Source organism: Crotalus tigris, unplaced genomic scaffold (genome assembly GCF_016545835.1).
Source record: "Crotalus tigris isolate CLP2741 ecotype Arizona unplaced genomic scaffold, ASM1654583v1 scf7180000017666.379230911805:20528666, whole genome shotgun sequence".
Lineage (NCBI taxonomy): Eukaryota > Metazoa > Chordata > Lepidosauria > Squamata > Viperidae > Crotalus > Crotalus tigris.
In genome coordinates this window covers 14,835,268-14,859,255 of record NW_024096552.1, presented here as the reverse complement: position 1 = coordinate 14,859,255, position 23,988 = coordinate 14,835,268, and the positions used below count along the sequence as shown (strand labels likewise).

The window sequence follows — 23,988 nt, the reverse complement described above, 5'->3', positions numbered from 1 at the left end:
ACCTAGTGTGTGAATCAACGTTATTGAAATAAGAGATGATAAGAATTGGTGGACTGGAGAAGTGGAAGGAAAGCCTGCATTTCAAACTAATTGGAAAATGTGATTTATGACTGTTAATTGAAGGAGGGAATTGTGTTTTGATAATATGTGCTCAGGGGAGGGGAATTCAGTTTTTGGCTTCGATTATGTTAGTGTCGATGCTATGCTTCTCTAATAAAGATTCTTCAAGATAAAAAATGCCTTGAAGGTCTTTGAACAGATTCATCTGTCGGAATCATGACACATAGATTGTACAGCAGGGCTTTTCAACTGGTGGTACATTGGCACCTGGCAGGTGGTACGTCACCATCCTAGAAGTGGTAATGGGGAGGGGAATGAGTTGAACCGGCAGCAGCACTGCACAAGCCTGAGCTAGAGACAGCTGGAGCTGCAGGGCTATCAGGGCTGAGCAGAAGGATCAGTGCCAGGCTCCAGCTGATCGGCGCTTCTTCTGATTGGCACTTCTTCAGGGCTCAGCAGAAGCACCAGGATCAGTGCCAGAGTCCAGCTCTTTTCTTCACTGGGAAGGGGGTGGGAGAGGGGATGAGGCTTCCACATTCCTCAAATCTGGGACAAAGCGGACTTCCACTTCTGGATCGCAGCACATTCAGCCATACAAAAAGATCTCTCCGTCGGCTGTTTTCCCTCCGCCAGTAGACCCTTATGTGGGTTTTAAATTGCCCTGGAAGGGCGACTACCATCGAGGAGGTTTTTGCTCGGTTGCGATGAAGCGGCAGCTCCCCCTACAGTCCGAGCTAATTCCATAGGGCCGACGGAGAAGAAGATAAGCCAGTAAAATGGGTCATCACTTTGCTGCACCAGCCGAAGTCAGAAAATCATCTAAGCATAAAGAACCACCGTGGTGAATCTGGGTGAGACCTTTCCTCCCTCTCTCTGTCCTGACTATTTGTCTGTAAAAAGTTTTTGATCACTTCCCTGTCTTAAGAGCTTCTGTCTACTTGGGAAAGAAAGTTTTTAAAAAACTAAAATAGTTAAAGTTTTATTGACTATTTGATTTTTTTTCTTTTTTTGGATACCTAGGGGCCCTGAAAAAAAATAAAAGCTATATTTTTTTACTTTATCTATTATACTGGAGATATCTGCTTTTGCTTTTTATGTTTCCTGAAAGAGATAAATTTTTATCTATTTGGAAGAAAGAGTTTACAGTCCATCTTGTGGCAAAAAGTGCCATTACAACTATATTTTATTTTATTTTGCTATTTGAAGATGAATTTGACCTTTGGAGGTGGATATTTGTTGACCTTTATATAGCCTCCACTAAAAGATTAAAGACTATTCTTGATCAAAGTCTATTTCACTATTGAAATGGAAGAAGCTTATCCACAGCTCGACTATGAACTTATATTGGAAAAGATTTTGGATACTACAAACTATATGAAAGCTTATATCAAATCTTTGAGAAAAATCAAAGATGATACTAGAGAACCACAAATTGACTTTCAACCATCGGTTCAAACTACAGACCAAAGAATAACTGAGGAAGAACAGAGCAACCCTAGAGAGGTTCCTACTCAGCAAGATATACAACTGAATGAGATAGAGGAACTGCACTTAAAATTCAATTATGAACTTACAGTAGAAACTACTGAGCAAACTAATTCTACACAATCCTACTTATGACCTATGGAGAACACTGATGATCAAAGAATGCCATTAACTGAATTATTTAATCTCCCAAAAATAACAGAGCTTGACATTCAGATACAAGTTATTGAAAATTGGGACAATGTAGACTATCAACTAGCAACTTTAATAAGGAATAAAATTGACTATACTATTCAAACAATATTGGAAGAAAGAGAACTTTGATTACTTTGATGTACTGAGAAATAGCTTTACTTGAATGTTGAGGTTTGATGATGCAGAGGCTTTATCTTGGAAACTGGTTTGGCATAGAAAGAAAGCTAGAGTTAGGTTTAAAAATATGGTTTAAAATTCCACTGAATCGGTTAAAAAGGTTGTTGACACTTGGATTGTTTTAATAACAAATGAAATAGGTGATTCTGTAAAAGGATTTTTTGTAATAATACTTGGTATTAGAGATGATAAGTAGTTGGAGGGGTAAATTTTACTTAATTGATTGATAGAATATATATTTAAAATAGACAGAAATGTAGTTCTTTGGACTGATATCTTTATTTTAACCAAGATAACTATTTTGTAATAGACGGAGAAGAGGAGGTATTTGTGATAAGAGAAATAATAGTATTAATATATGATGTATTAGTTTAAGCAATAGGCTATATTTAAAAAAATGTAAGGATATTGCTTTTTGGGATAATATATTTATGTTAGATAGAATCATTATGATAGGGAAAAGAGAAATGAGGGATGCCCAAAGTGTTAATATGTCTATATAAGCTTAATTGGAATATGGTAATTTCTAAAATAGTAAAGCTTAAAAACAGGACTTGGATTCTTATAATTGAAATGTGATTGATGACCGATTGGATTGATTGAGCTTTTTTTATAAATGTAATAATTTTAATTGGTAAAATAATATGTGGCAAATAGAGAGGGAACTTTTAAGGAATTAATCTGTGTGATAGATGTATGATTTTGTTCTTGAATAGTTGATCACCACATTGTTTCTTAAGCACTTTTATGTAAAAATTAAAAAAATAATAAAATTTCTTTATAAAAAAAAATCTGGGACAAAGCAAAACAACAGGAACCTGAAGTTGCCAATTGTCTGGCTGATAGTGATGGGCTCAGCTGCGCTAGAAGCGCAAGGCAGAGGCGCACTGATAGGACTGGAGGGAAAGCAGAGTAGAAGAGAAATCTGAAACCACCACCCCCGAAAAACCCACCTCTGGACAGCCTTTTCCCCTCCTTTCTGAATGCCCTGATGGTCCCCTGTGATGGACAAGGGGGGCAGTGAGAGGAGAGGGGCACTGTCTGCTACGGGGGCTTTGACCTGTAATTCATTTTGCACAAGTAAGTGGCCTGGTGTCACAGTGGCTGTGCAGGATGAAGCTGGGCTGCATGGGGCACTTCATTTTGGGAAGGGGCGTAGCAGCCCTGGCAGTTTTTCAAAACTCTGCAGCAGGTTTTTCCCTATGCGTTGGGTGCCAATTTTAACAAAAAACCACCTGGCAGATACCTTATTCCTCTTTCCTCTGGAGAAGATCGAAGGAAAAAGTTTGGCTCTGCTGGTTTCTCTTTTTGCAATGTTGCTTCTTTGTGAGGGGGGGGGAAGTTTAGCAGTTGTCAGCTTTGGCTTGTTTGGTCAGACTTACAAACGCCCATTTCCAAAGTAAATCCCTTGCTCAGCTTCCATTGTGGGATGCAATTCCCGCGGAACAACCGTTTAAGACAGGGGCGGGGAACCTTGGCTCTTTTATGACTTGTGGACTTCAACTCCCAGAATTACTGAGACAGCTATACTGAGGGGAAAGGGAAAGATTTCCAAGCTGAGCCATACTGGCTCAGGAATTCTGGAAGGTGAAGTCCACGAGTAATAAAATAGCCAAGGTTCCCCACCCCTGGTTTAAGATCTCTGAACTCCGAAGTCAATTTGAAACTTGCTCCATGGCAGTGATGGATTATTGATTCAATCAATAATTAGAAGTTAGCATCTACATACTCATGAAAAAGCAATATATTTGGAAAATAGTAAACAGGCAGGAACAATAGGAAAAGAGGTAGAAAACTTAGCCCCAGAAACCAACTATTACAAATACGAAAGGCTGCTCCAAAAGAAGCATTCATTTCCCTTCTCTTAGAAAAGTCAAGCCGAAAAATAAAAGTACCAGAGAAGAGTCTCTCTCTCTCTCCCTCCCTCCCTCCCCCCCACCCAACTCAGTTAATAACCTCAGATAGACAGCCAAGAAAAATGAAGCAAAAGAATCAATGTAGCAATAAGCGTTAGCCTTGAACAAACCAAAAGAAAGCTGACAGGATTAACCCCAGACACACACCAGCACCTATGACAAGATTAACCAAGACCAGTGGTGGCGAACCTATGGCACGCGTGCCAGAGTTTTGCACTCGGAGCCCCCTCTGTGGGCACACGCGCCATGGCCCCAGCCCTGCCTCCCCCCACAGCCCCCCTGGAGAAGAGTCACCCCGGGCATGGCCTGCACGAAGCAGCAGAGCCAAGGACATAGCCAGGCAGCAGGGACAAGACTCTGCCCTTGTGCCTCATGGTGTGCAGATGATGCTGCAGAATATAAGCGGAGGGCATGGCTGCCATGGTGCTGCAGGGCTGCCTGGCGATCTGCTGCGGCAGGCCATGGAGGCGGTGTATGGTCCTGCGGGTGGGCGGGGCAGGGGGTGAGCAGGGGCAGAGCAGGCAGGACGGGAGGCTGAGCAGGGACAGGGGGCGGGTTTGCCATGACTGACCTAGACACACAAAAACTTCATCAACAAGTTATTTCCTTCCCTGGGTGATAGGATTAATCAATCCTGCTGACAGAAAAAAAACCAAACTAGGAAATTAAGAAGAAGAAACTTCTTACAAATCTCATCAAAACTTAAAATAGGAAAAAGAGTATAAATTGTACCATGCATTTAGATAATTTTTACTAGCTAGTCCAGAAGTCATTGCTGAATCACTTTTCTGCCTGGTTTCTGTAATAATATCCACTTTCTGGCAGCTTGCTTCGCTCAGTGTCAATTTTTTTCTTCTTCATCCCCGCTGAAGGCTTACTCCCAGCTGGAGGAACGAACCTGAGAAATTTCTTTTCACAGCAGAAAATACGTTGTTGTGGGCTTCCGGTTCTGGATTGTGAAGTCTGCAGCCGTGCAAAGAGACTGCTCTCTTCGCTGTCTGATTCTCTGCTGCCAGTAGACCCTTAATCGGGTCAAAAAGCTGCCCTGGAGGGGTGGTTACCATTGAGAAGGCCCTCGTTGACCGTGGGAGAGTGGCAGCTTCTTCCACGGTCTGAGATTGCTCCTTAGGGCCAATGGTGGAAAGATCGGCCAGTAAAATTGCCAATCACTTTGCTGTTGTAACCAGAAGTAGAAGAACATCTAAGCACAGGAACCACCGTGGCTGAGCCGGGTAAGACTTCCCCCCCCCCTCTCTTGGTTTCCTTTCTTTTTTGCTGTCTGTAAAAAGCATCTCTGAAATTATTTCCCTGCTCTAAGAAAGCAGCGTTTGTAAGTGTGGGAAAAAGAAGCTTAAATGGACTGAATTAACTAAAACTGACTTTTCTTTATTTTTCTTTATTTTTTATTCACTTTGGGGTCTTGGAAAAAACTTAATATTGAATTTACTACTGGGCGTAGTCTACTTATGAAGAATTTTCTCTTCTTTGCTTTTCCTGATCTTGTTAATGTCATTCCTGGTGTCTGGTAGATTTTATAGTCTACTGCGGACATCTTGTGGAGAAAGTCAAAATTGCAACTGTCTTTTTCTCTGATGTGAGAATGACTTTGACTTCAGATTGCTATAAAAGGGAAAAGACAAAGAAACCTAACAGCTGTATTTGTGGGGGTGGGTATTTAAATGTTTTTTGAATACAGCCTCTACTAAAAGATAACAAACTGTTTCTAATCATTACTGAAATGGAGAAACCCTATTTACAACTTGACTACAAACTCATATTGGAAAAAATATATGAAGCCACTGAGCAAATATGTTTGCAAATAAAAGAGTGTACTATAGTAGTAAAAAACAGAAATTCTGCTTTGAACCTACAAACTGACCTCCAGATTGTATCTGAGCATTCTACAGACCAAAAAACAATAGAAGCAGAACTGACCGATATTAAAGAAGATTCTATTTTACTTCATACGCAATCTAATGAAATTTCTGAGGAACAAAAAAGGACTGTAATTAAACCACTCAAAATTTCAAAACCAACAGAAATGGATATACAAGCTCAACTAATCGAGAAATATGATAGCTTGGATAAACATCTATCAACTACAAAGTTGGACATAACCAAGTCTGCTATTCAACAGATCCAAATGTTGAGACTTGAATCTTTAAAAGAACAAGGGACTATTTACAAAGGAGTTAGGTCTCTAAAACAGAAAAGGGGATGCTTTTGGTTGACCCAAATGATACTATAAGCCACAAAAAAGAGACTTGTTCATTGATATAGAGGTGTTGCTATGGACACCTGCCTGGCACAAAAAGAAAGTTAGAATAAGATTTAAGAGAGTGATCCAAGGCTCTACATAACGGGTTTAAAAGGCTTATCAGATATGGATTGATTTATGGTTTAAAATAATTAAATAAGATGTTGGATTGAACAAAAATTAATTAAAGATTTGAATTTAATACAAAGATGTTTGTTTGTGTATTAACATGTTTGTTGTGGATATAGTAATTTTGGGAGGGGGTTAAAGGAGTTTGATATAGAAATTAAGGGATTGATAGATCATAAAGTATAATAGAGTAGAAAGGTATTTATTATTATTATTTTTTATATCTTTTTCTTTTTTGAACTAATATTCTTGTTATTAGAAATGATAGTTATTTTGTAATGGAAAAAAATAAGAAAAAACAAGAAATGATATTAATAAATGATTATTGATTATATTAAGGAAAAAGGGAATGGAGAGACACTTGAAGTGTTAATTACGTATTTATAACAGCAAAATGGAATATAGCAATTGAAATAGTAAAGCTTAACACAGGATTTGGATTTATTTAGATGAAATGTTATTGATGATTGTTTTGATTGACATAGTTGTATTGAAATACATTAATTTGAATATAATATATTATCTGAGGGAATAGAGAGGGGGTTTCTAATGATTTAATTTGAATTATATAAGTATGATTTTGCTTTTGGATAATTGATTACCCTGCCACCACACTGATTCTTAAGCACTTGTTTGTAAAATGAAAAAAAATAATAAAACATGTTTTAAAAAAATACGTTGTTGTGTTGTATCTTTTTAAATTTATTTTTAGCCTATTTTTCCCCTTAAGTCTGAGTCATTTACTGTTCCTTTGTTCTCCATTAATGAAATGCACATTCTCTCTTTTTTCTATTTTTGCTGCTTTTTCTGCAGCTGCAAGAATTGTATCCAGGAAATAAAATGCTTGCTCATGTTATTTGTCCTATAACTGACATGATGCATTGTGTTTGCGTAAGAGGTTTGGGGCTGTATTCTTAAATATTGGCCAGATGCATTGAAGAATAAAGCTGCCAGAGAGCCTTAACATGCCTGACATGTAAAAACAAAACAAAACAAAAGTTTTTGTAGAGGCTGAGTTTCCAAAGAGCCATATTTTGCATAGCCCCAAGGCTGTGAAAAGATGATTTGGTGGGTGGATTTAATTATCTTTCTTCCCGGTGCTCATCCTGGTGCTTCTGCTGAGCCTTGACAGTTCTGCAGAAGAAAGGAAGGAAGGAAGGAAGGAAGGAAGGAAGGGAGGGAGGGATGGGAATGAGATGGAGGGAGGGAGGGAGGGAAAAAGGAAGGAAGGACAGACATCCTTCCCAATGGTAACCACAATGCTAATACGGCCCTCAATTAAATTGAGTTTGACACCCCTGATATAAAAGGTTGTTAAGTGGTTTCACCATTGACTTTGCTTGTCAGAAGGTTGCAAAAGGGGATCACATGACTCCAGGACACTGTGATCTTCATAAATATGAATCAGTTGCCAAGCATCCAAATGTAAATCCACGTGATCCTGGGGATGCTGAAACAGTGATAAGTGTGAAAAATAGTCATAAGTCACTTTTTTCAGTGCTGTTGTAACTTCGAACAGTCACTAAGCCAACTGTTGTAAGTTGAGGTCTACCTGTATTTTATCACTTTTTTCCTTTTCTTTTTTTGGGGTCAGGTTTTTGACACCTTGCTAGGCAACTGATGGTACTCGGATATTACCATATCCTAAAAGTGAAAAGGTTGAAAAGCCCTGCTGTAAAGAATGGTTGCTGGAATTGGGTATGTCTAGTTTAATGAAGAGAAGAACCAGGGGTGATAGCAGTGTTCCAATATCTAAGGGTTTGCCACAAAGAAGAGGAAGTCAAGCCATTCTCCAAAGCACCTGAAGGCAGGACAGGAAGCAATGAATGGAAACTAATCAAGGAAAGAAGCAAGGTAGAATGAAGGAGAAATTTCCTGACAGTTAGAACAATTAATCAGTGGAACAACTTGCCCCCAGAAGTTATGAATGCACCAACTAGAAGTTTTTAAGATATTGGACAACCATATGTCTGAAATGATATAGGGCTTCCTGCCTGAGCAAGGGGTTGGAATAGAAGACCTTCAAGGTCTGTTCCAACTTTGTAATTCTGTTATACTTTAAACTGAAAATGGATAGTACTTTAAGCAAAGACATTTATATCGAAGTATTTATGCACTGTGCCATTAAAATCTTGGTTTATTGCATAAATAATATTTACTATGAAAATTTAATTGTTTATTTAATAGATTTTTGGATAAGAGATATTGAAACAGATCTGAAAGTCACTATTTTTAATTATCTTGTAGACAGATAAAATTATCTTGTAGCCCTGTTTATCACTGTCTTATCTTATTCAAATTGCCCTTTACAAAAGTCTCCCAGGCTTTGGTTTTATCCCCTACCTGAATAAAAACTGCAGAATATTTGACATGAAACTTATTTTTAACCACACTAATCTATAGCTGTGAGATTGTTGAGATGAAGGGAGGAATTCTTTATCTTGCTTTCGCTGGGAAATAATTTCTCTATCCTCATGGAGTTAAGCCCATGTAAATGACAAAAGATGCATGAGTACCTTGCCAGTCAAATTTCTCAATTTTACTGAATTTCCTAAGATTACATAAAGTTTATTCAACCAATCTTTGCTAAAATGTCAGAAATAATATGCAAAAGAAACAAAATATAGTTTTCTGCTTTCAGATAAGATGTGTAGGCAAAAAGTGAGTAGGAACTAAAAGTGGAAAATAGAAAAATGAATCACCGCTTCTTTATCCCACCTAAGTAAGTGAAATCAATCATAACCAATTCCTTCCTTTCGGATTCAAAACATGCAGATGATCAATCAAATAATCTATCACTATGGCATTTATTTTGATCTGAAAATAAACTGAGCATTACTGAGCAATCATTAAAACATACAGAAAAAATGTGGTTTTACACAGCACTATTCTTTTTATTATTACCCCATTTGCCTTCCTAGAATAATGGATTTTAAAAAGAGGGACAGAAAGACCAAACGATAAATATACCTGCGATAAGAAAGGGGCCTTACCCGGATATAAGCATCCTGCTGGTGTTTGGCAAAGTACAACATGTTGTCCAGGGCTAGCATTCCTGGGGGAGTCTGAGTAAAATCCATTGCTGGGTTTACATGATTCTGCAAAACATAGAAAGGTGACATTAAAGAAAAGAAAGATATAGCAATACATAAGCATGAGGTTTTTTTTGGGCATTCATTATGCAAAAAAAATACATTTTATTTTTACTTTTCTATAAACAGAAATAAACCAATATTAGGGACAGGAGAGATGTAACAATTTTATCTTATGCTTTTTCTCATACTTATATGTTTCCTTTCTTTCAGTTCATGTGGTTAAACAAAAATGTGTTAGCTTATTCTGTACTTCTCTAATTGTCAAAAAAATATTGATTGATGATTTAAAAAGGCCAGCAACTAGTACAATCCTCACAGATTTAATATGGAATAGTTTATGAGATCAACAGAATTCTCTGCCATTACTTACTGGCAGGTAAAAGTTCCACCTATACTCAAATTAGGTCTCATTTCTCTTAGGGAGAATTGAAACTTGATAGACAACTACAGGTTTAGTTAACCTCCAAACCTGGTTCCAACAGTTCCCTACCTCCCTGATTCATCTGGGAGGTGTGGAACTTTTATCAGGTAAAGCAGGGAGATGTTCCTGTAGAACACTTGATTCACGGAGGAGTATTACCCAATAAAACTCACAATGCTATCTTGCTTTATCATTGAATTTCCTTTCCACAGTTCGAACTCAGGGCCTGAAACCAAAGAATGCTCACCCAGATAGTACTATTTATTCACAAGGGATAGAAATAAGATCAATCCACCCAGCAGATAATCCCTGGGAGTACCCAGCAAAAATCTCCATTTAAATTAGGCTAGTCTCCATTTTCCAAGATAGTCAACTAATCAGCAAGTATGGTGGCAGTAGGAGAGGATATTAATGGATCTTCTGTTTTCTCATAACTCCCCCTCTGCTACAGAGAAAAGTGAAGAATCTATTTTGAAATGTTGAAACATTGCACTTTTTCACAACAGTAGTACAGCAGAATTTTTAAAAGCCTAAGAAACCAGCAGCAGACAAAGAATTTTCTTCTCCACTGCCATGAATGTTTCTCTTGCCATCACATCTCCAGGCTGAAAGGAGATGTCTCGGGGTCTCTGGTCATGTGGATCAGTTCTTCTGCCTCTTGTCCCTCCACTCTTCATGTCCACACTCATGAGTTCTAAGGGACTGAGTAGCAGGAGGCACAGGTTTAAACGAAATGGACGTCCCCACTGCCCAACGCAGAAAAGCTCTAATCAGGAACTAGCAGGGAGGGGTCATGACTGCAACAGCACAAATGATCTATTAAGAACTCAGCAGTCACTGGGAGTGTCATCACCAGTATAGTTGAGGAAACTACAGGTAACAAGTGCCATGAACTGTGATATAAAAGAGGGGGGGAAATGCTTCAACATTGGAATACCTGAAGACAAATATATGATGTCTCTGCATTGATCTTGTGATGAGAAAAACTAATTTGATGAAGATACATTAGTAGGGTGGAAGGGAAGGGTTACTGACAAGCTTCAAAATTTCATATTTGGTTTCAGGTATTATTTCTTTGTTTGCCAATAGACACAGATGGGGAGGTATGATTAGAATTTGTATTAGTTAGTGTGGGAGACAAGGTCATGCTAGAAGGTTGCTAGGAAACAGAGTTTTCTCATAACAATTATCTGATGCTTAATTGGGGAATGTGACCTGCATTGTCAGGAAGGAAAGGGAGTTGCTATACTTTTACTATACTGCTTTAGCACTAATTTAATTAACTGACTTCACATCCATTAGTGCCGGTATGCTATTCTTAAATAAATCTGGCATTAGAGATTGCAATGTTGCTCAGGTGTGCTTGTTTTGCTGGAATCATCAGCCGGAACTATGACATTACGCTAGCTCTAATTAAAAATGAAAATCAATTAAGGGATCCTGAGCCCTTACACCCTATCTGGCCACCTCTAAAGGGGCTGTGAAGACTCAGGGGAAGATGTCTGAAAAGAGGAAGAGGAAAATTTCAGAACGGAAAGGGTCGGTGGGCTGGAGGCATTTGACAAGAGGCAGCAGTCAGTCAGTCAAGCAGCCATGGAAGAGATTGTGCGACCTGGAAGTGCGGGGATGGGAGCTGGAAGCAGATTCCCTGAACAAGGTCTAGCCAATTTGTGGCAGTCCCGCCGAGCCTGTTGCCTTGATCCAACCCAAGGTCAGTGACTACTACACCCGGGGAGTTGGCCAGCCCCCAGAGGGACATTCCTCATTTGGGTACGAGCCTAGGGCTCAGAGCTGCTGGTCCTCAGCCAACAACCGCCCAACTGCCCAAAATGGCTGGCTAGCTGATGCTGTAACCGCAGATGCCAGCTACCCAGCCTGGGCCTTTCCTCTATGCAGGGGGATAGACTCCAGAGCCTTGGTCTCACCCAGAGCCCAGTAACCTCTACCACTAAAAGTGACTTTGGCGGAACCCCAGAGAAGCTGGCTTTCTTCCTGAGCCAGGTGTGGTCACATCTGCAATGATTTGGCCAGATGTATCCTGATGATGAGGCTTGCATGGAGGTTATTGTTGTGAACCTTGAGGGAGAAGCTATGGAATGGGTGGTTACCCTACACCAGGGGTGTCAAACTGCCGGCCCGTGGGCCGGTTTCATCATACTAGAGCCACACCCACCCCATTGCCAGCAATCGCGAAAAAGCTCCGATATGTTGCGCGATGTCATATGACGTCACTAGTTTACATGTCTTCCCTGCACAATGAGGGAGCTCCCAAGCTAGGGGATCCAAACGTGTTCCTGGGAGAGCTCAGAGCCCAGTTTGACATCCCATACAAACCTGATGAGCTGAGGCTGAAGTCCAAACTGCCAGGCGGGGAACAGACCCATAGAATACATCAGAGAATTCAGGAAGATTGCAGGGAGGCTGCAGCATTGGCCAGAGCGACTCCTGACTCAGTACTTCCGAGAGGGGTTGAATAGTGACCTGTTTCACTTGTGACTAGCCCAAGGGATCGCAGACCAGCTCAACGACAGGTATCAACTGGTGACCACTGTGGAGCTAGACCATATGGAATGCAAGGGCTACAGGAGATTTGAGCCACACCCAAAGAAAAGCCAAGAGAAGCGCGCACAAGGGAGAAAGCAGCTGGTGATGGCATCTCTTGCCTCTGCTGAAGCTTTGAGTCACACTCTCATCCTGTGCTTTCACTGTGACAAAGAGGGCCATCGGGCACCAACACCTAGAGAGGGCCTCACTGCTCCTCCCTGTCCAAAGCCTAAGAAGCCACCAAGGAAGGGAAAGAGAAGTCGCAAGAGGCAGCCCAAGTCATTGAGGTCTCCCCCCAAGAGCGATGGAGAGGGAACCCCAATCAAACAGGAGCCACAAATGACCCTCTATGACAGAGGACAATGAGGGAGAAAATGGCCCAACAGTGAGTGGACTAGTCAATCATCTTGCACCTAAAGTGAACATTGCAGCACCCTTCTCAGGGGCAAAGGGGGTGGTGAAAGCACTTATAGACTCAGATAGCACCCGATGTTTGATTAGCCAACCCATGGTACAAAGTTAGGACTGCATGTGAGAATGCTTAGGAAGCCCGTGAAATTTGAAAGTTGATGACACTTTGGTGGAGGACAAGGCCACCTCCTATTTAGCTGATGCAACTGATTTTGGGGGGGGCACCAAGAGAGTGTTCAATCTCTGGTCTCCCCAAAAATGGCTGAAGATATGATCTTAGAACTGGCTTGGCTTGCAAAATCATGGTTATGACAGATAAAACTCTTCAAAGAACTTTGAGGCATTGTTTACCTTAAAGAATCTTTATTAGAGAAGCATAGCATCAGCACTAACATAATCGAAGCTAAAAACTGAATTTCCCTCCTCTGAGCACATCTCTTATTTCAAGCTCTGAAATCACACACTAGTACAATATTATTATGTCTAAATAACTCCCATCACATTCCTCTTCCTCCCCCAGCATCGTCTAATTCTAAGAGTAAAGCATAAGAAAGAAAAAGGTTGCATCTTCATATGTTGTGAAAGCAAGAACATCCAATGTTAGGAACGTTGACATCCGGCCTCCGTTACAAAAAGGACAGATTCTCTAGCGTAAACAAAAGCATATGTTAGGGACTGTTTCTCGATTTGTTAGGGTGTTTTTTATAGAACCTTTTGATGAGTCTGTCGGCTTTCACATTGCTAGATTTCACCCAAGTGGCTTCAGACAGTGAGTATCCCTTCCATTGTACTAGGTACTTCAATTTTCCTTTAAAAATTCTAGAATCAAGATACGCTTTACTTCATAGTGGGTCTGACCCGCCACCATGAGTGGTTCAGGTGCCTTATTAGGGGCAGGTCTTAAAGAGGATTGTCGCAAAGATTTCAACAAGTTGCAAAGGAAGACAGGGTGAATTCTCCCTAAAAGCCTAGAGACTTTTAATTCTACTCTAACCAGGCTGAAGATTCTTATGATGGGGAAAGGCCCCAAAAATTTCGGTCCTAATTTCTTACTGGGTAATTTAAGGCGTAAATTTTAGTCGACAGATAAACCTTTACCCCAATTTGGAATGTTCTTTGAGAGGCTCTCTTTTTATCTGCCTGCTTCTTATAAGTCTCGGAAGTCTTTTTAAAAGCAGTTTTTGTGGTTTTCCAAACTTCTTCCCACCTCCTTACCCATTGATCAAGTGTCTGAGAAGTGGAGGGCACTTGAGGGTATTCCGGTATTGGGCTGACTTCTTTTCTGTAGCTACTCTGAAAGGCATGAAGCCAGTGCTGCTATGAACAGAGTTATTGTAAGCCACCTCTGCAAAAGGGAGGAGGTAGAAAATAGAATATCTGAGATATTGCATGATAGACCTTGAGATGATCCTATTAATTTAAGAAAGCTCCTCCAAAACCTAGCTGTGAACTGCACCCCCGTCTGAAATTATTTGTTTAGGGCAGGGGTCTGCAATCTTAAACACTCAAAGGGCCACTTGAACCTGTTTCCCAGAGAAAAGAAAATACTGGGAGCTGCAAAACCTGCGGGCGCATGTGCGCGCGAGGAGGGGAACTTGATTGAAGAGTTTAATTAAAAAGAAACAGAGGCTGCTAGGCATGAATTCTCTCTCTCTTTCCTCTCCCCTCTATATCTCTTTCCTCTTCCTCTCTTTCTCTCTTTCTCTTTCCTCTCTCCTTCTTTCCTCTCTCTCTTTCACTCTTTTCTTTCTCTCCCTTTTTCTCTCTTTCTCCCTCTCTCTCTTTCTCTCTCTCTCCCTCTCTTTCTCTATCTCCCTCTTTCCCTCTTTCCCTCTTTCTCTATCTCCCCCTTCTCTCTCCCTCTCTCCAATCTTCTGCTCACCTGGCAAGCTGACTTCAAGCTGCTCTCCAAAAAGGTGGGCTGGCTCTCTCCTGTTCTTCCTGCTTCCTGCAGAGACGCAGCCAGCTTGTCGGAGAACAGGGTGAGACCACTCTCTTTTTCAGACACACACACACACACACACACACAGAGAGAGAGAGAGAGAGAGAGAGAGAGAGAGAGAGAGAGAGAGAGAGAGAGAGAGAGAGAGAGAGAGAAGGGAAGCGCAAGTACCTCTCTCTGTCTCTGTCTCTCTCTCTGCAAATGGCAGAGGAGGCTGGGAGCCTCAGAAGAAGGCTCAAAGAGCCACATGTGGCTCCAGAGCCATGAGTTGCTGACCCGTGGTTTAGGGGCTCCATGTAGCCGGTAGATATGTTTCAAGAACAGTTTATTCAGTCGTTGGGCAGATGGGAGTTCTTTGCAGGTGATGAAGGGAGCCTGCTTTGAAAACAGGTCTATCACAGTCCAGATGACTGTATTTCTCTACTTTCAGGGAAGTCTACTATAAAGTCCATAGCGATTTCTTTCTATGGTTGAGAAGGGTCTGCCACTGGCTGCAGTAACCCAGGAGGTTTCCCTGGAATTCTTTTCATGGTGGCACATACAGTACAACTCTGGACATAATTTTCCACATTCCATTTTAATCCTGGCCATCAGAACTGCCAGTGGGTCAGATGTAGAGTTTTTAAATATCCAAAGCGTCCAGCTTATTTTACGTCATGGCTGTGTTTGAGAGCATTAAGACAGATGGCATTAATATTTCTTGATGTGCAAAAAGCTTTTGATAATTTAAATTGGCAATTTATGTTCCAGCAGTTGATGGAAATGGACTTTGAGAAAAACTTTATAAATGCAACCCAAGCAATTTACCATAAGCAAATGGCTAGAATAATGCTAAATGGAGATTACACAGAAAGGTTTGATTGATGTCCACTATCCCCACTGCTATTTATATTAACATTGGAAGTATTGGCCAGATATATTAGGCAGGACATGGAAATTAAAAGACTGGAGATAGAGGAGCAAAAATATAAATTACAAGCTTTTGCAGATGACCTGGTCTTCATCTTGGAGGAACCGCTAGAAACAACTATTAAATTGTTGGAGAAAATAGAAAAGTTTGGAGAAGTGACATGTTTGAAAATAAATAGAGAAAAGTCTAAGGTATTAACAAAAAACCTAAGAAACATGCAGAAAACCCAATTTACAAAAAAGACAATTCTACAAACAGTCAAAAAAGTTAGATATTTAGGAATCTACTTAATAGCAAGATGTATAGCGTTAAAAGAAGATAATTATGAAAGATTGTTGAAACAAATAAAACTAGACTTGGAAAAGTGGAAAAATCTTCAACTGTCACTATTAGGAAGAATAGCTACAGTGAAAATGAATGTTCTGCCAAAAATACTCTTCTCATTTCAAATGATTTCGGTAAAATTGGGAAAGGTCTTTTTTGATGACCTAAATGCAACAATATTGAGATTTATTTGGCAAGGGAAGAAAGCACAAATTAAAGTGAAAATGTTACAAGAAGCTAAAGACAGTGGAGGATTTGGACTCCCAGATTGGAGATTATATTATCAAGCAGCCATTTTACCATGGCTTAAAGAATGGATAACACTGAGAAATAAAAGACTACTGTACCTAGAGGGGCATGACCTACAAATTGGTTGGCATGCCTTTCTATGGTACGGTAAAAATAAAACCCACAGATACTTCCAAAGCCACACTATAAGGAATGTACTTTTTTTAGAATGGGAAAGAATAAAACAAAAATCTATATTAAACTACCTGAGTGGCTTTCAACAATGGAAGCTTTTGCTTACCCAAATTTAATTAACTACGACAAAGTTGTCACTTAAAAACATATTCTGGACAAGGAAGGAAAATTGAAAGATAGAAAAGATTTAGAACGATAAGGTATTGACTTAGCATGGTGGCCCTATCTGCAAATTCGAACAAGATATAAAAAAGATGCAAAGACAATGGGATTTTATCAAGAACAGATAGAATTTGATCAAATATTGTTAAAAACAGATTAAAACTTGATTAAGAAACTCTACAGATTTCTTCTAAACTTGAAGATAGAAGAAGAACAAGTAAAAGAAACAATGAACATGGGCAAAAAACTTTGGATATTCTATAGATTTAGAAGATTGGCAAAAGTTATGGGATAGAAACATCAAATTGACTAAAGCAGCTTCATATAAAGAAAATTTGTATAAAATGTTTTATAGATGGCATATGACACCAGTAAGACTAGTGAAAATGGTTAAAACTGCTTCGAATAATTATTGGAAATGTAATCAAAAGCCAGGTACCTATTACCACATCTGGTGGGTATGCCCTAGAGCGAAAAAATTCTGGCTCAAGATTCAGACATGATTGGAAATGTTTACTAATATACAGATAGAACTTAAACCAGAATTGTTTCTGTTAGGAATACTAGGAGTCAAGTATGAGAAAGATATTTAATATTGCATATATTGACAGCAGTGAGAATAACATTTGCCCAATACTGGAAAAATGATAATTTACCAGTTGAAGAGATTCTAATTAAGAAAATTTTAGAAATGGATAGATTAGCTTTAGAGATTAAAGAGAAAGAAGACTCAGTTTATTTCAAAACACGGGATAATTTTTACCAATGGTTAGCAAAACGAACTAGTGAGAAATGAATGTGACATGTTATCGTGAATATATACTAGTAAGATGAATGATACATATTGACTAACTGATACTGTTTATGATTATCATTTCTCATATTCATTATAGCTATTTACTATTATATTAATTAGTGTTATTGAACATATGTACCTGGACAATTGTCTGTTTGCTAAAGCTTGAAAATGTTAATGGGGGAACCCCATTGTTGTTCCCATCCCTCTCCTAATCCTAATCCTAATTCCCACCCCGAACCCCAACTCCCATATTGACCCCACCCCTTCCCCAAGCTTATAAAACTTAATAAAACTTTATTTTAAAAAAAGACGGAGGGCTTCTGGCAAGTACAATTTCTCCCCTTGTAAGCCAAACTACCCCTGCATGTTAGGGAGATTTGATTGTCCTTGAACTATTGATCGGTGAGGAGCTCTTGTTTTATTTTCTTTGCCCCAGAGTCATCAGGATTGGGGGCCCTGCGAGGCATGAGTTGAGTAGCAGTTTGTGGATTGGAGATAATTGCTTTACTAATCTCTTTGTGCTGGCTTTTGTACTGTTGCAGTCCGGCTTTTGTACTGGTACAGTCAGCTAGGAAGTCTTTTCTTCCCGGAATGTACTTTAGAATGAAGTTGAAACGATTAAAGTTTTGTGTCCAGTGCACCTGTTTCGGGGACAATTTGTGGGGAGTTTTCAGTGCTTCTAGATTTTTGTGATCTGTCCATACTTCAAAAGGCACCTTGCTCCCTTCTAGATAGTGTCGCCAGTTTAATAGAGCCCATCTGATTGTGAAAGCCTCCTTCTCCCAGATTTCCCATCTCCTTTCACTCTTAGTAAATTTTTTCGCAGGGTTTCAAGGTTCCACTTTGATTTCTTTGCAGCAATATAGCTCCGACAGCCATGTCGCTGCCTTTGCCTTGAATTATAAAAGGGCAGGGGTGCTTTAGGACCAGCTCAACAGCAAATAGTCTTTTTAGATTCTCAAAAGCGGTTTGATAGCCCATAGTCCATGCTAGTGGTTGGCCCAGTCATGGTTTCCCTCCTCCTTTGCCTGTTTTGAGTAGTTCTGTAAGGAGTAGGGCAATCTCAGCAACAGAGGGGATGAATTGATGGTAGAAGTTGGTAGAAACCTAGGAAGCTCTGGAGCTGTTTGCGAGTCTTTGGGTGCTGCCATTCAATTACAGCTTTCACTCTGGCTGGATCCACTTCAATGCCCTCATTGGAAATTCTATAGCCAAGATAATCTAATCGGGTCTGGTGAAATTCATTTTGACAGTTTGACATAAAGGTTGGCATTCAATAGTTTCTTTAACACTTCTCTCACCAGCTTTATATGATCAGTCATATTTGTGCTGCATATCAGGATGTCATCAAGATACACCAGAACCCATTTATATAAATGATCATGTAGGACCTCATTAATCAACTGCATGAATATGGCTGGGGCCCCCTGTAGTCCAAGTGGCATGACTTTGAACTGATAGCTCCCCATGGGGCAGTTGAAGGCAGTTTTCCACTCATCTCCCTCCTTTATTCTCACCCAGTAATATCCTTCTCTCAGGTCTAATTTAGTGAAGACACTCCCCTTAGCCAGATGGGTTAGTAAGTCCTTAAATAGGCAGAGAGGGTATTTATTTTCCACACTGACAGGGTTGAGACCCTTATAGTCTATGCAGAGACAAAGAGACCCATCTTTTTTTTTCTTTAAACAACACAGGGGCTCCCACTGCAGACTTTGCCTGTTCAATCAATCCCCTCGCTAGATTTTTATCCACATATTGCTGCATCTCCTCCATTTCGAGGGGGGACATAGCATACATTCTCGGTCGTGGGAGTTTGGTTCTTGGCAACAGATTGATAGAGCAATCACTGGGTTGGTGAGGACACAGTGCATCGTATTTTCTCACTAAATGCCTCCGCTAGGTCCCGGTACTTGCTGGGGATGAGTGGCTCGCCTGGTGGTGGTGAGGCAGCTATGTGCATTTGCTCATTAAGTGGGCTAAAGTTTTCTGTAACGTCTGTTGAATCAATGGGTTTTTTTGGCTCTGTAGGTAGCCTCTCATTCCTTTCTCCCACCAGATAAATGGCTTCCATTTGTCCAATCAGGCTAATCCTAGGATCACAGCCTCAGTCATTTTGGAGCCACCAGGAAGCGAATAAAATCCCAGTGCTCACCTATTTCTAGGCATAGAGACTCAGTTAATTGCGTGACTAAAGTCCCTCCCATCAGGGAGCCATTGGCTTGCTTACACATCATGGGTTTAGACAGAAGTTTTGCTCGTATTCCCATCTTCATGGCAAATGGCAAGCTAATGATGCATTGGGAGCATCCAGAATCAACTAGCACTTTTAAATCCACCTGAGCTCCCGACTTAGGGATTATGAGTTTGGCAGGTAGTGAGAAAGGTAGGACGTATTGGCTCACCATCGGGTCGTTCTCTCCTTCGTCATCACTGTCAAAAGAGGGTAGTGGGGGACAGGTCCCGCCTGAGTCCCAGTGTCCTCCTGTTTGGGAGATGTGATTTGGGTAACGGATTCTTGTGTGATCTGGTTGGATTTCTTTCTCGTTGGCTGCTGGGCAGGTTTCTTTCTCGCTGCTGGTCCTGGTCTACTCTGCAGTTGGGGGTAGGGGACTGAGCAATTCGCTGCTCGATGTCCCTGCTGTCTGCATTTGAAGCACTTGATCGGTGGGCCTGCAGGTGGTTTGGGTCTTTCACCAGTCACAGCAGTTTGAGGTTTTCAGGGGTGGTAGTTGCCATTTGGGTTGCTCTGGCCTCTGCTCAGCTTCAGGTGGGGGAGATTTCTTGTAGCGGGCGAGCTGAATGTGTAATTTAACCACTGCCTGGTACCACTCTTACAGTTGGTCAGGTACTGCTTGATAGATGCATGCCTGAGAGAGGTGATCATCCAACTCTTCTCTGAAGTGGTGGACTAAGGATTTCTCAGGCCACCTCTCTATGCAACCAGCTATCTTGCAAAATTCTTGTACATACTCCAAAGCAGGCTTGCCAATCTGTTTTATCCTGTGGATTTGTTCTTTTGCATTGAGGGAAATGGCTGGATCCTCAAATCTTGTTCTCAGTCCTAGGAAGAAGAGGTGGGGGTCCTCCAATTGGGGGGTTTGCTCAATGCATAAATTATTCAGCCATTCGGACACCTCTCCCTCTAAGCTGGACGCAATCACATCAACCATACTGGCTGGGTCCAGGTAGAGATAGGTACAGCGGTTCAAATGAGAGCACACTTGGTTGAGAAAAAAATCAGCTTCTCTGGGTCCCCATCGAAGATTGTTCTAAAAGGGGGAGCAATCAATGGCTGCTGATTTAATGTCTGCTGGGGCCCCCACCCGTGGCTGTTGCACCCCAGCTGCTGCTAGGGCCCCTCCCTGGCTACTGCTGCATTCCCGGGGGTGGCATGTTTGGGGGCTGTTGCCATTCCACCTGCTGTTGGTCTGCTGAGACCTGGGGCATCCTCAACTGCTGTAGGGCCCCCTGCAGCCTTGGAGGGGATTGTTGCTGGATCTCCATCATCTGTGGTTGCACAGTGGTTGCTGTACATTAGGGGGTGGTGACCATCCCCTTGCTGCAGCCATCCTGCCACCGGTTGCTTGTCCTCTGGCCTCTGCATCACTCCCAGTTGTTGCAAGGCCTCTATTAGCTGCTGCAGGCTCAGAGATTGCTGATTTCCCACCTGCATCGGCTGTTCTATTCCCCATTGCTGTAGGGGGCCCAGAATGTGTGATCAATATGCACACCGGTCTGGGGATTGGTTGTCCCAGCAACTGCCCAAGCCCTCACATTATCGGTGGCAGTCGGGGCTTCTGAAGGGGTGGGGACTGGAGCTGTCTCTTTCTGTGAGGCTGGAGGCCTTAGTAGGGGCCCTCAGGGACAGGAAGCTTGCCTGATCTGCGAAGGAAGGGCTGGGTGTTCCTCTCAGCTTCTCCACTGACTGACTACTAGCTGCAATCAGGTATATCCACTCCCCCAAGTCCTCAGTGGCAGACAACCTGATAGTTCTCCCCAGCTGGGAGGCTTGAAAAAACTTCCTCTCCACTGGTGCGCTGGCTGTCACTCTCTCCCTCCTGGGATAGCAGCTGCTGCCGGGGTACTGGCTTCAGGCATTTTCTCTTTGTCCATGATGAAATCTTCCCCAAATCTTTGTAAGTTTATCCCTCAATTCTAGGGACAGCGACTAGGGCTTGGGACCCCTAGATAGTTAGGAAAGTTGGAGATTTTAGCTTAATGTTATGGTTCTGACAGATGAAACTCTTCAACTTTTACCTTAAAGAATCTTTATTTGAGCAACATAGCATCGGAAAATACATAGGTGAATCCAAAATCTGGATTTCCCTCCCCTTAGCACATACTATCAAACACAATTCCCTCCTGTAATTAACAGTCATAAATCACATTCTCCAATTAGTTTGAAATGCAGGCTTTCCCTCCTGTTCTCCAATCCCCCAAATCTTATCATCTCTTACTTCAAGTTCTGAATTCACACACTAGTACAATATTGTTATGTCTAACTAACTCCCATCACATTCCTCCTCCTCCCTCAGTATCATCTAAATTTAAGAGTAAAGCATAAGAAAGAAAAAGCCTGCATCTTCATATGTTGTCAAGGCAAGAACATCCAATGTTAGCAGCGTGGACATCTAAAACACTGAGACCCAGAGAAACCTTTTGTGATTCAGGCAGATGCTAACACTGTAGCCGTAGGGGCAGTCCTCCTTCAGCAGAATAAGAAAACTAGCAACCATGTACATACATGTCTCATTGGTGGGCTTTGTGGGAGAAAGAGGCTTTTGCGGTATGGTGGGCATTATTAACATGGAAGCAATTCTTGTTGTTGTTGTTAATTGCGAAGTCGTGTCCGACCCATCGCGGCCCATGGACAACGTTCCTCCATCAAGAGGCTCTTTAGTTCCTCTTCACTTTCTGCCATTAGCATGGTATCATCTGCATATCTTAGGTTGTTGATATTTCTCCCGGCAATCTTAATTCCAACTTTTGTTTCATCTAGCCCTGCCTTTCTCATGATGTGCTCTGCATATAAGTTAAATAGGCAGGGCGACAGTATACAGCCTTGCCGGACTCCTTTTCCAATTTTGAACCAATCAGTGGTTCTGTGTCCAGTTCTCACTGTTGCTTCTTGACCCGCATATAGGTTTCTCCAGAGACAAATAAGATGGTCTGGTATTCCCATCTCTTTAAGAACTTGCCACAATTTGTTGTGATCCACACAATCAAAGGCTTTAGCATAGTCAATGAAGCAGAAATAGATGTTTTTCTGTAGATCTGTAGATCTGTAGGTGCCAATATAATCTATTATATCAGATTACCACTTATCTCTAGAAGTTACATAAACAGTACTGTAGGAAATCAGCAACCTTCTCCCCCCCCCTGAGAATGAAATATTTTGGGGAATATTAAGAGGCAGGATAGAATATTTATTGTCTAATCCCTAGAGACAAGAATTTTAAATTCTGTTAGGAAAAAAATGTTAAAATAAACCATAAAAAGATAAATACCTTCACCCTAATTTGCTTGGCCAGCAAAACAAGGTGAAGAAAACTGTGTTTTTTTTTTCTCCCTATAATTTAAAAACAGCCCAAAGTTGCCAGGAGGGAATGTTTTAAATTCATTTAGAGGAAAAGTTTAATTTTTGCATTTACTGTATGTGTTGTAAGTGGATTTTATCTGTTTCTTCAACAACTACAGTATTAATGTCTTTTCAAACCCTGCTTGCAAGCTATCCACCCTATTTCATCGCTCTCTCTCTTATTCTCTGTTCTCCATTCCTTATGTCAGACCAACAATGCCTCCTCTAGGAGGGTCACCCACAAAGGTGGGGAAAGGTGGTCCTGTTCTCTTATCTTTCAGCCCTGCACAGATGACTCCACAACCTTTGGAAACAGAGCACACTGACCCAGATGTTGCCTCCAGAGAAGACCTTCCATTCATTTGAGCCAGGTAATTGGATTTGGATCCGGTCATCTACTAGAAAGTTACCACTGCAACCAGAGTGGAACAGACCTTCCTAGGTCCTACTGAACAACCAGACACTTGTGAAAGTTGCAAAAAAAAAAAAAGACTTCTGGATCCATTGGTCCCTCATGTAAAGCTTCAGAAGACAACTGGAAAGACTATGGGGGGAGGAAGGAAACTCATTATAAAGTTTTTTCTTTCCTCATTTACTTTGCAGTTAACCAGTTAAATGGATTCATGGAGGGATGGCATTTGGGAGTGGTTGGCTCAGCAAATCCTGAACACCTCAAACTTCTGTCTGATGGGAGAGAAATCTGTCAAAGATGTTTGTACCACCTATTTTATAGAAGTAGCTGTGCGCACACGCGCATGCTCACACACACACACACATTCAGAACCACACTGAGGCTATCCCCTTCACCTACCTCCATGTAAAGCTCCCCTAGGCTGGTTCTTGCTCTGTGGTACTAAGGCCTATGCATGCATACCTTCTTGCCAAATCCATTGGGGGTAGGGGAGCATTCCCTCACTGAAGAGATAGCAGAAAAGAGATCTCCAAACCCCAAGCCCTGGTTGTGACTCACAAGTGATGCTGCCCAGTAAGGCTGAATATGTTGCACTTGTAGTATGATTAGTGGGAGCCCTAGGGCTCGCTTTGTGAAATTACTGGAAAAGAAAAAAAAAGGTGTTTTTTTTTAACTTTGTGTAGCACACAGTTCTAGCACTGACAGAAGTAATTTTTACATGCTGAAACTCATTTGCCAGGTTCCCAGA

The 23,988-nt window shown here is 41.2% G+C and overlaps 1 protein-coding gene across 2 annotated transcripts in view; it reads right to left on the bottom strand.

Moving 5' to 3' along the window:
* The window catches only part of ELMO1 (engulfment and cell motility 1), a 367,271-nt gene that overhangs the window by 178,544 nt on the left and 164,739 nt on the right, over positions 1 to 23,988 (bottom strand). For both annotated transcript variants that reach the window (XM_039336764.1, XM_039336765.1), the window contains exon 14: positions 9,213 to 9,317. In XM_039336764.1, coding sequence (XP_039192698.1) covers positions 9,213 to 9,317 — 105 coding nt within the window. The remainder of the gene's footprint in view (positions 1 to 9,212; positions 9,318 to 23,988) is intronic.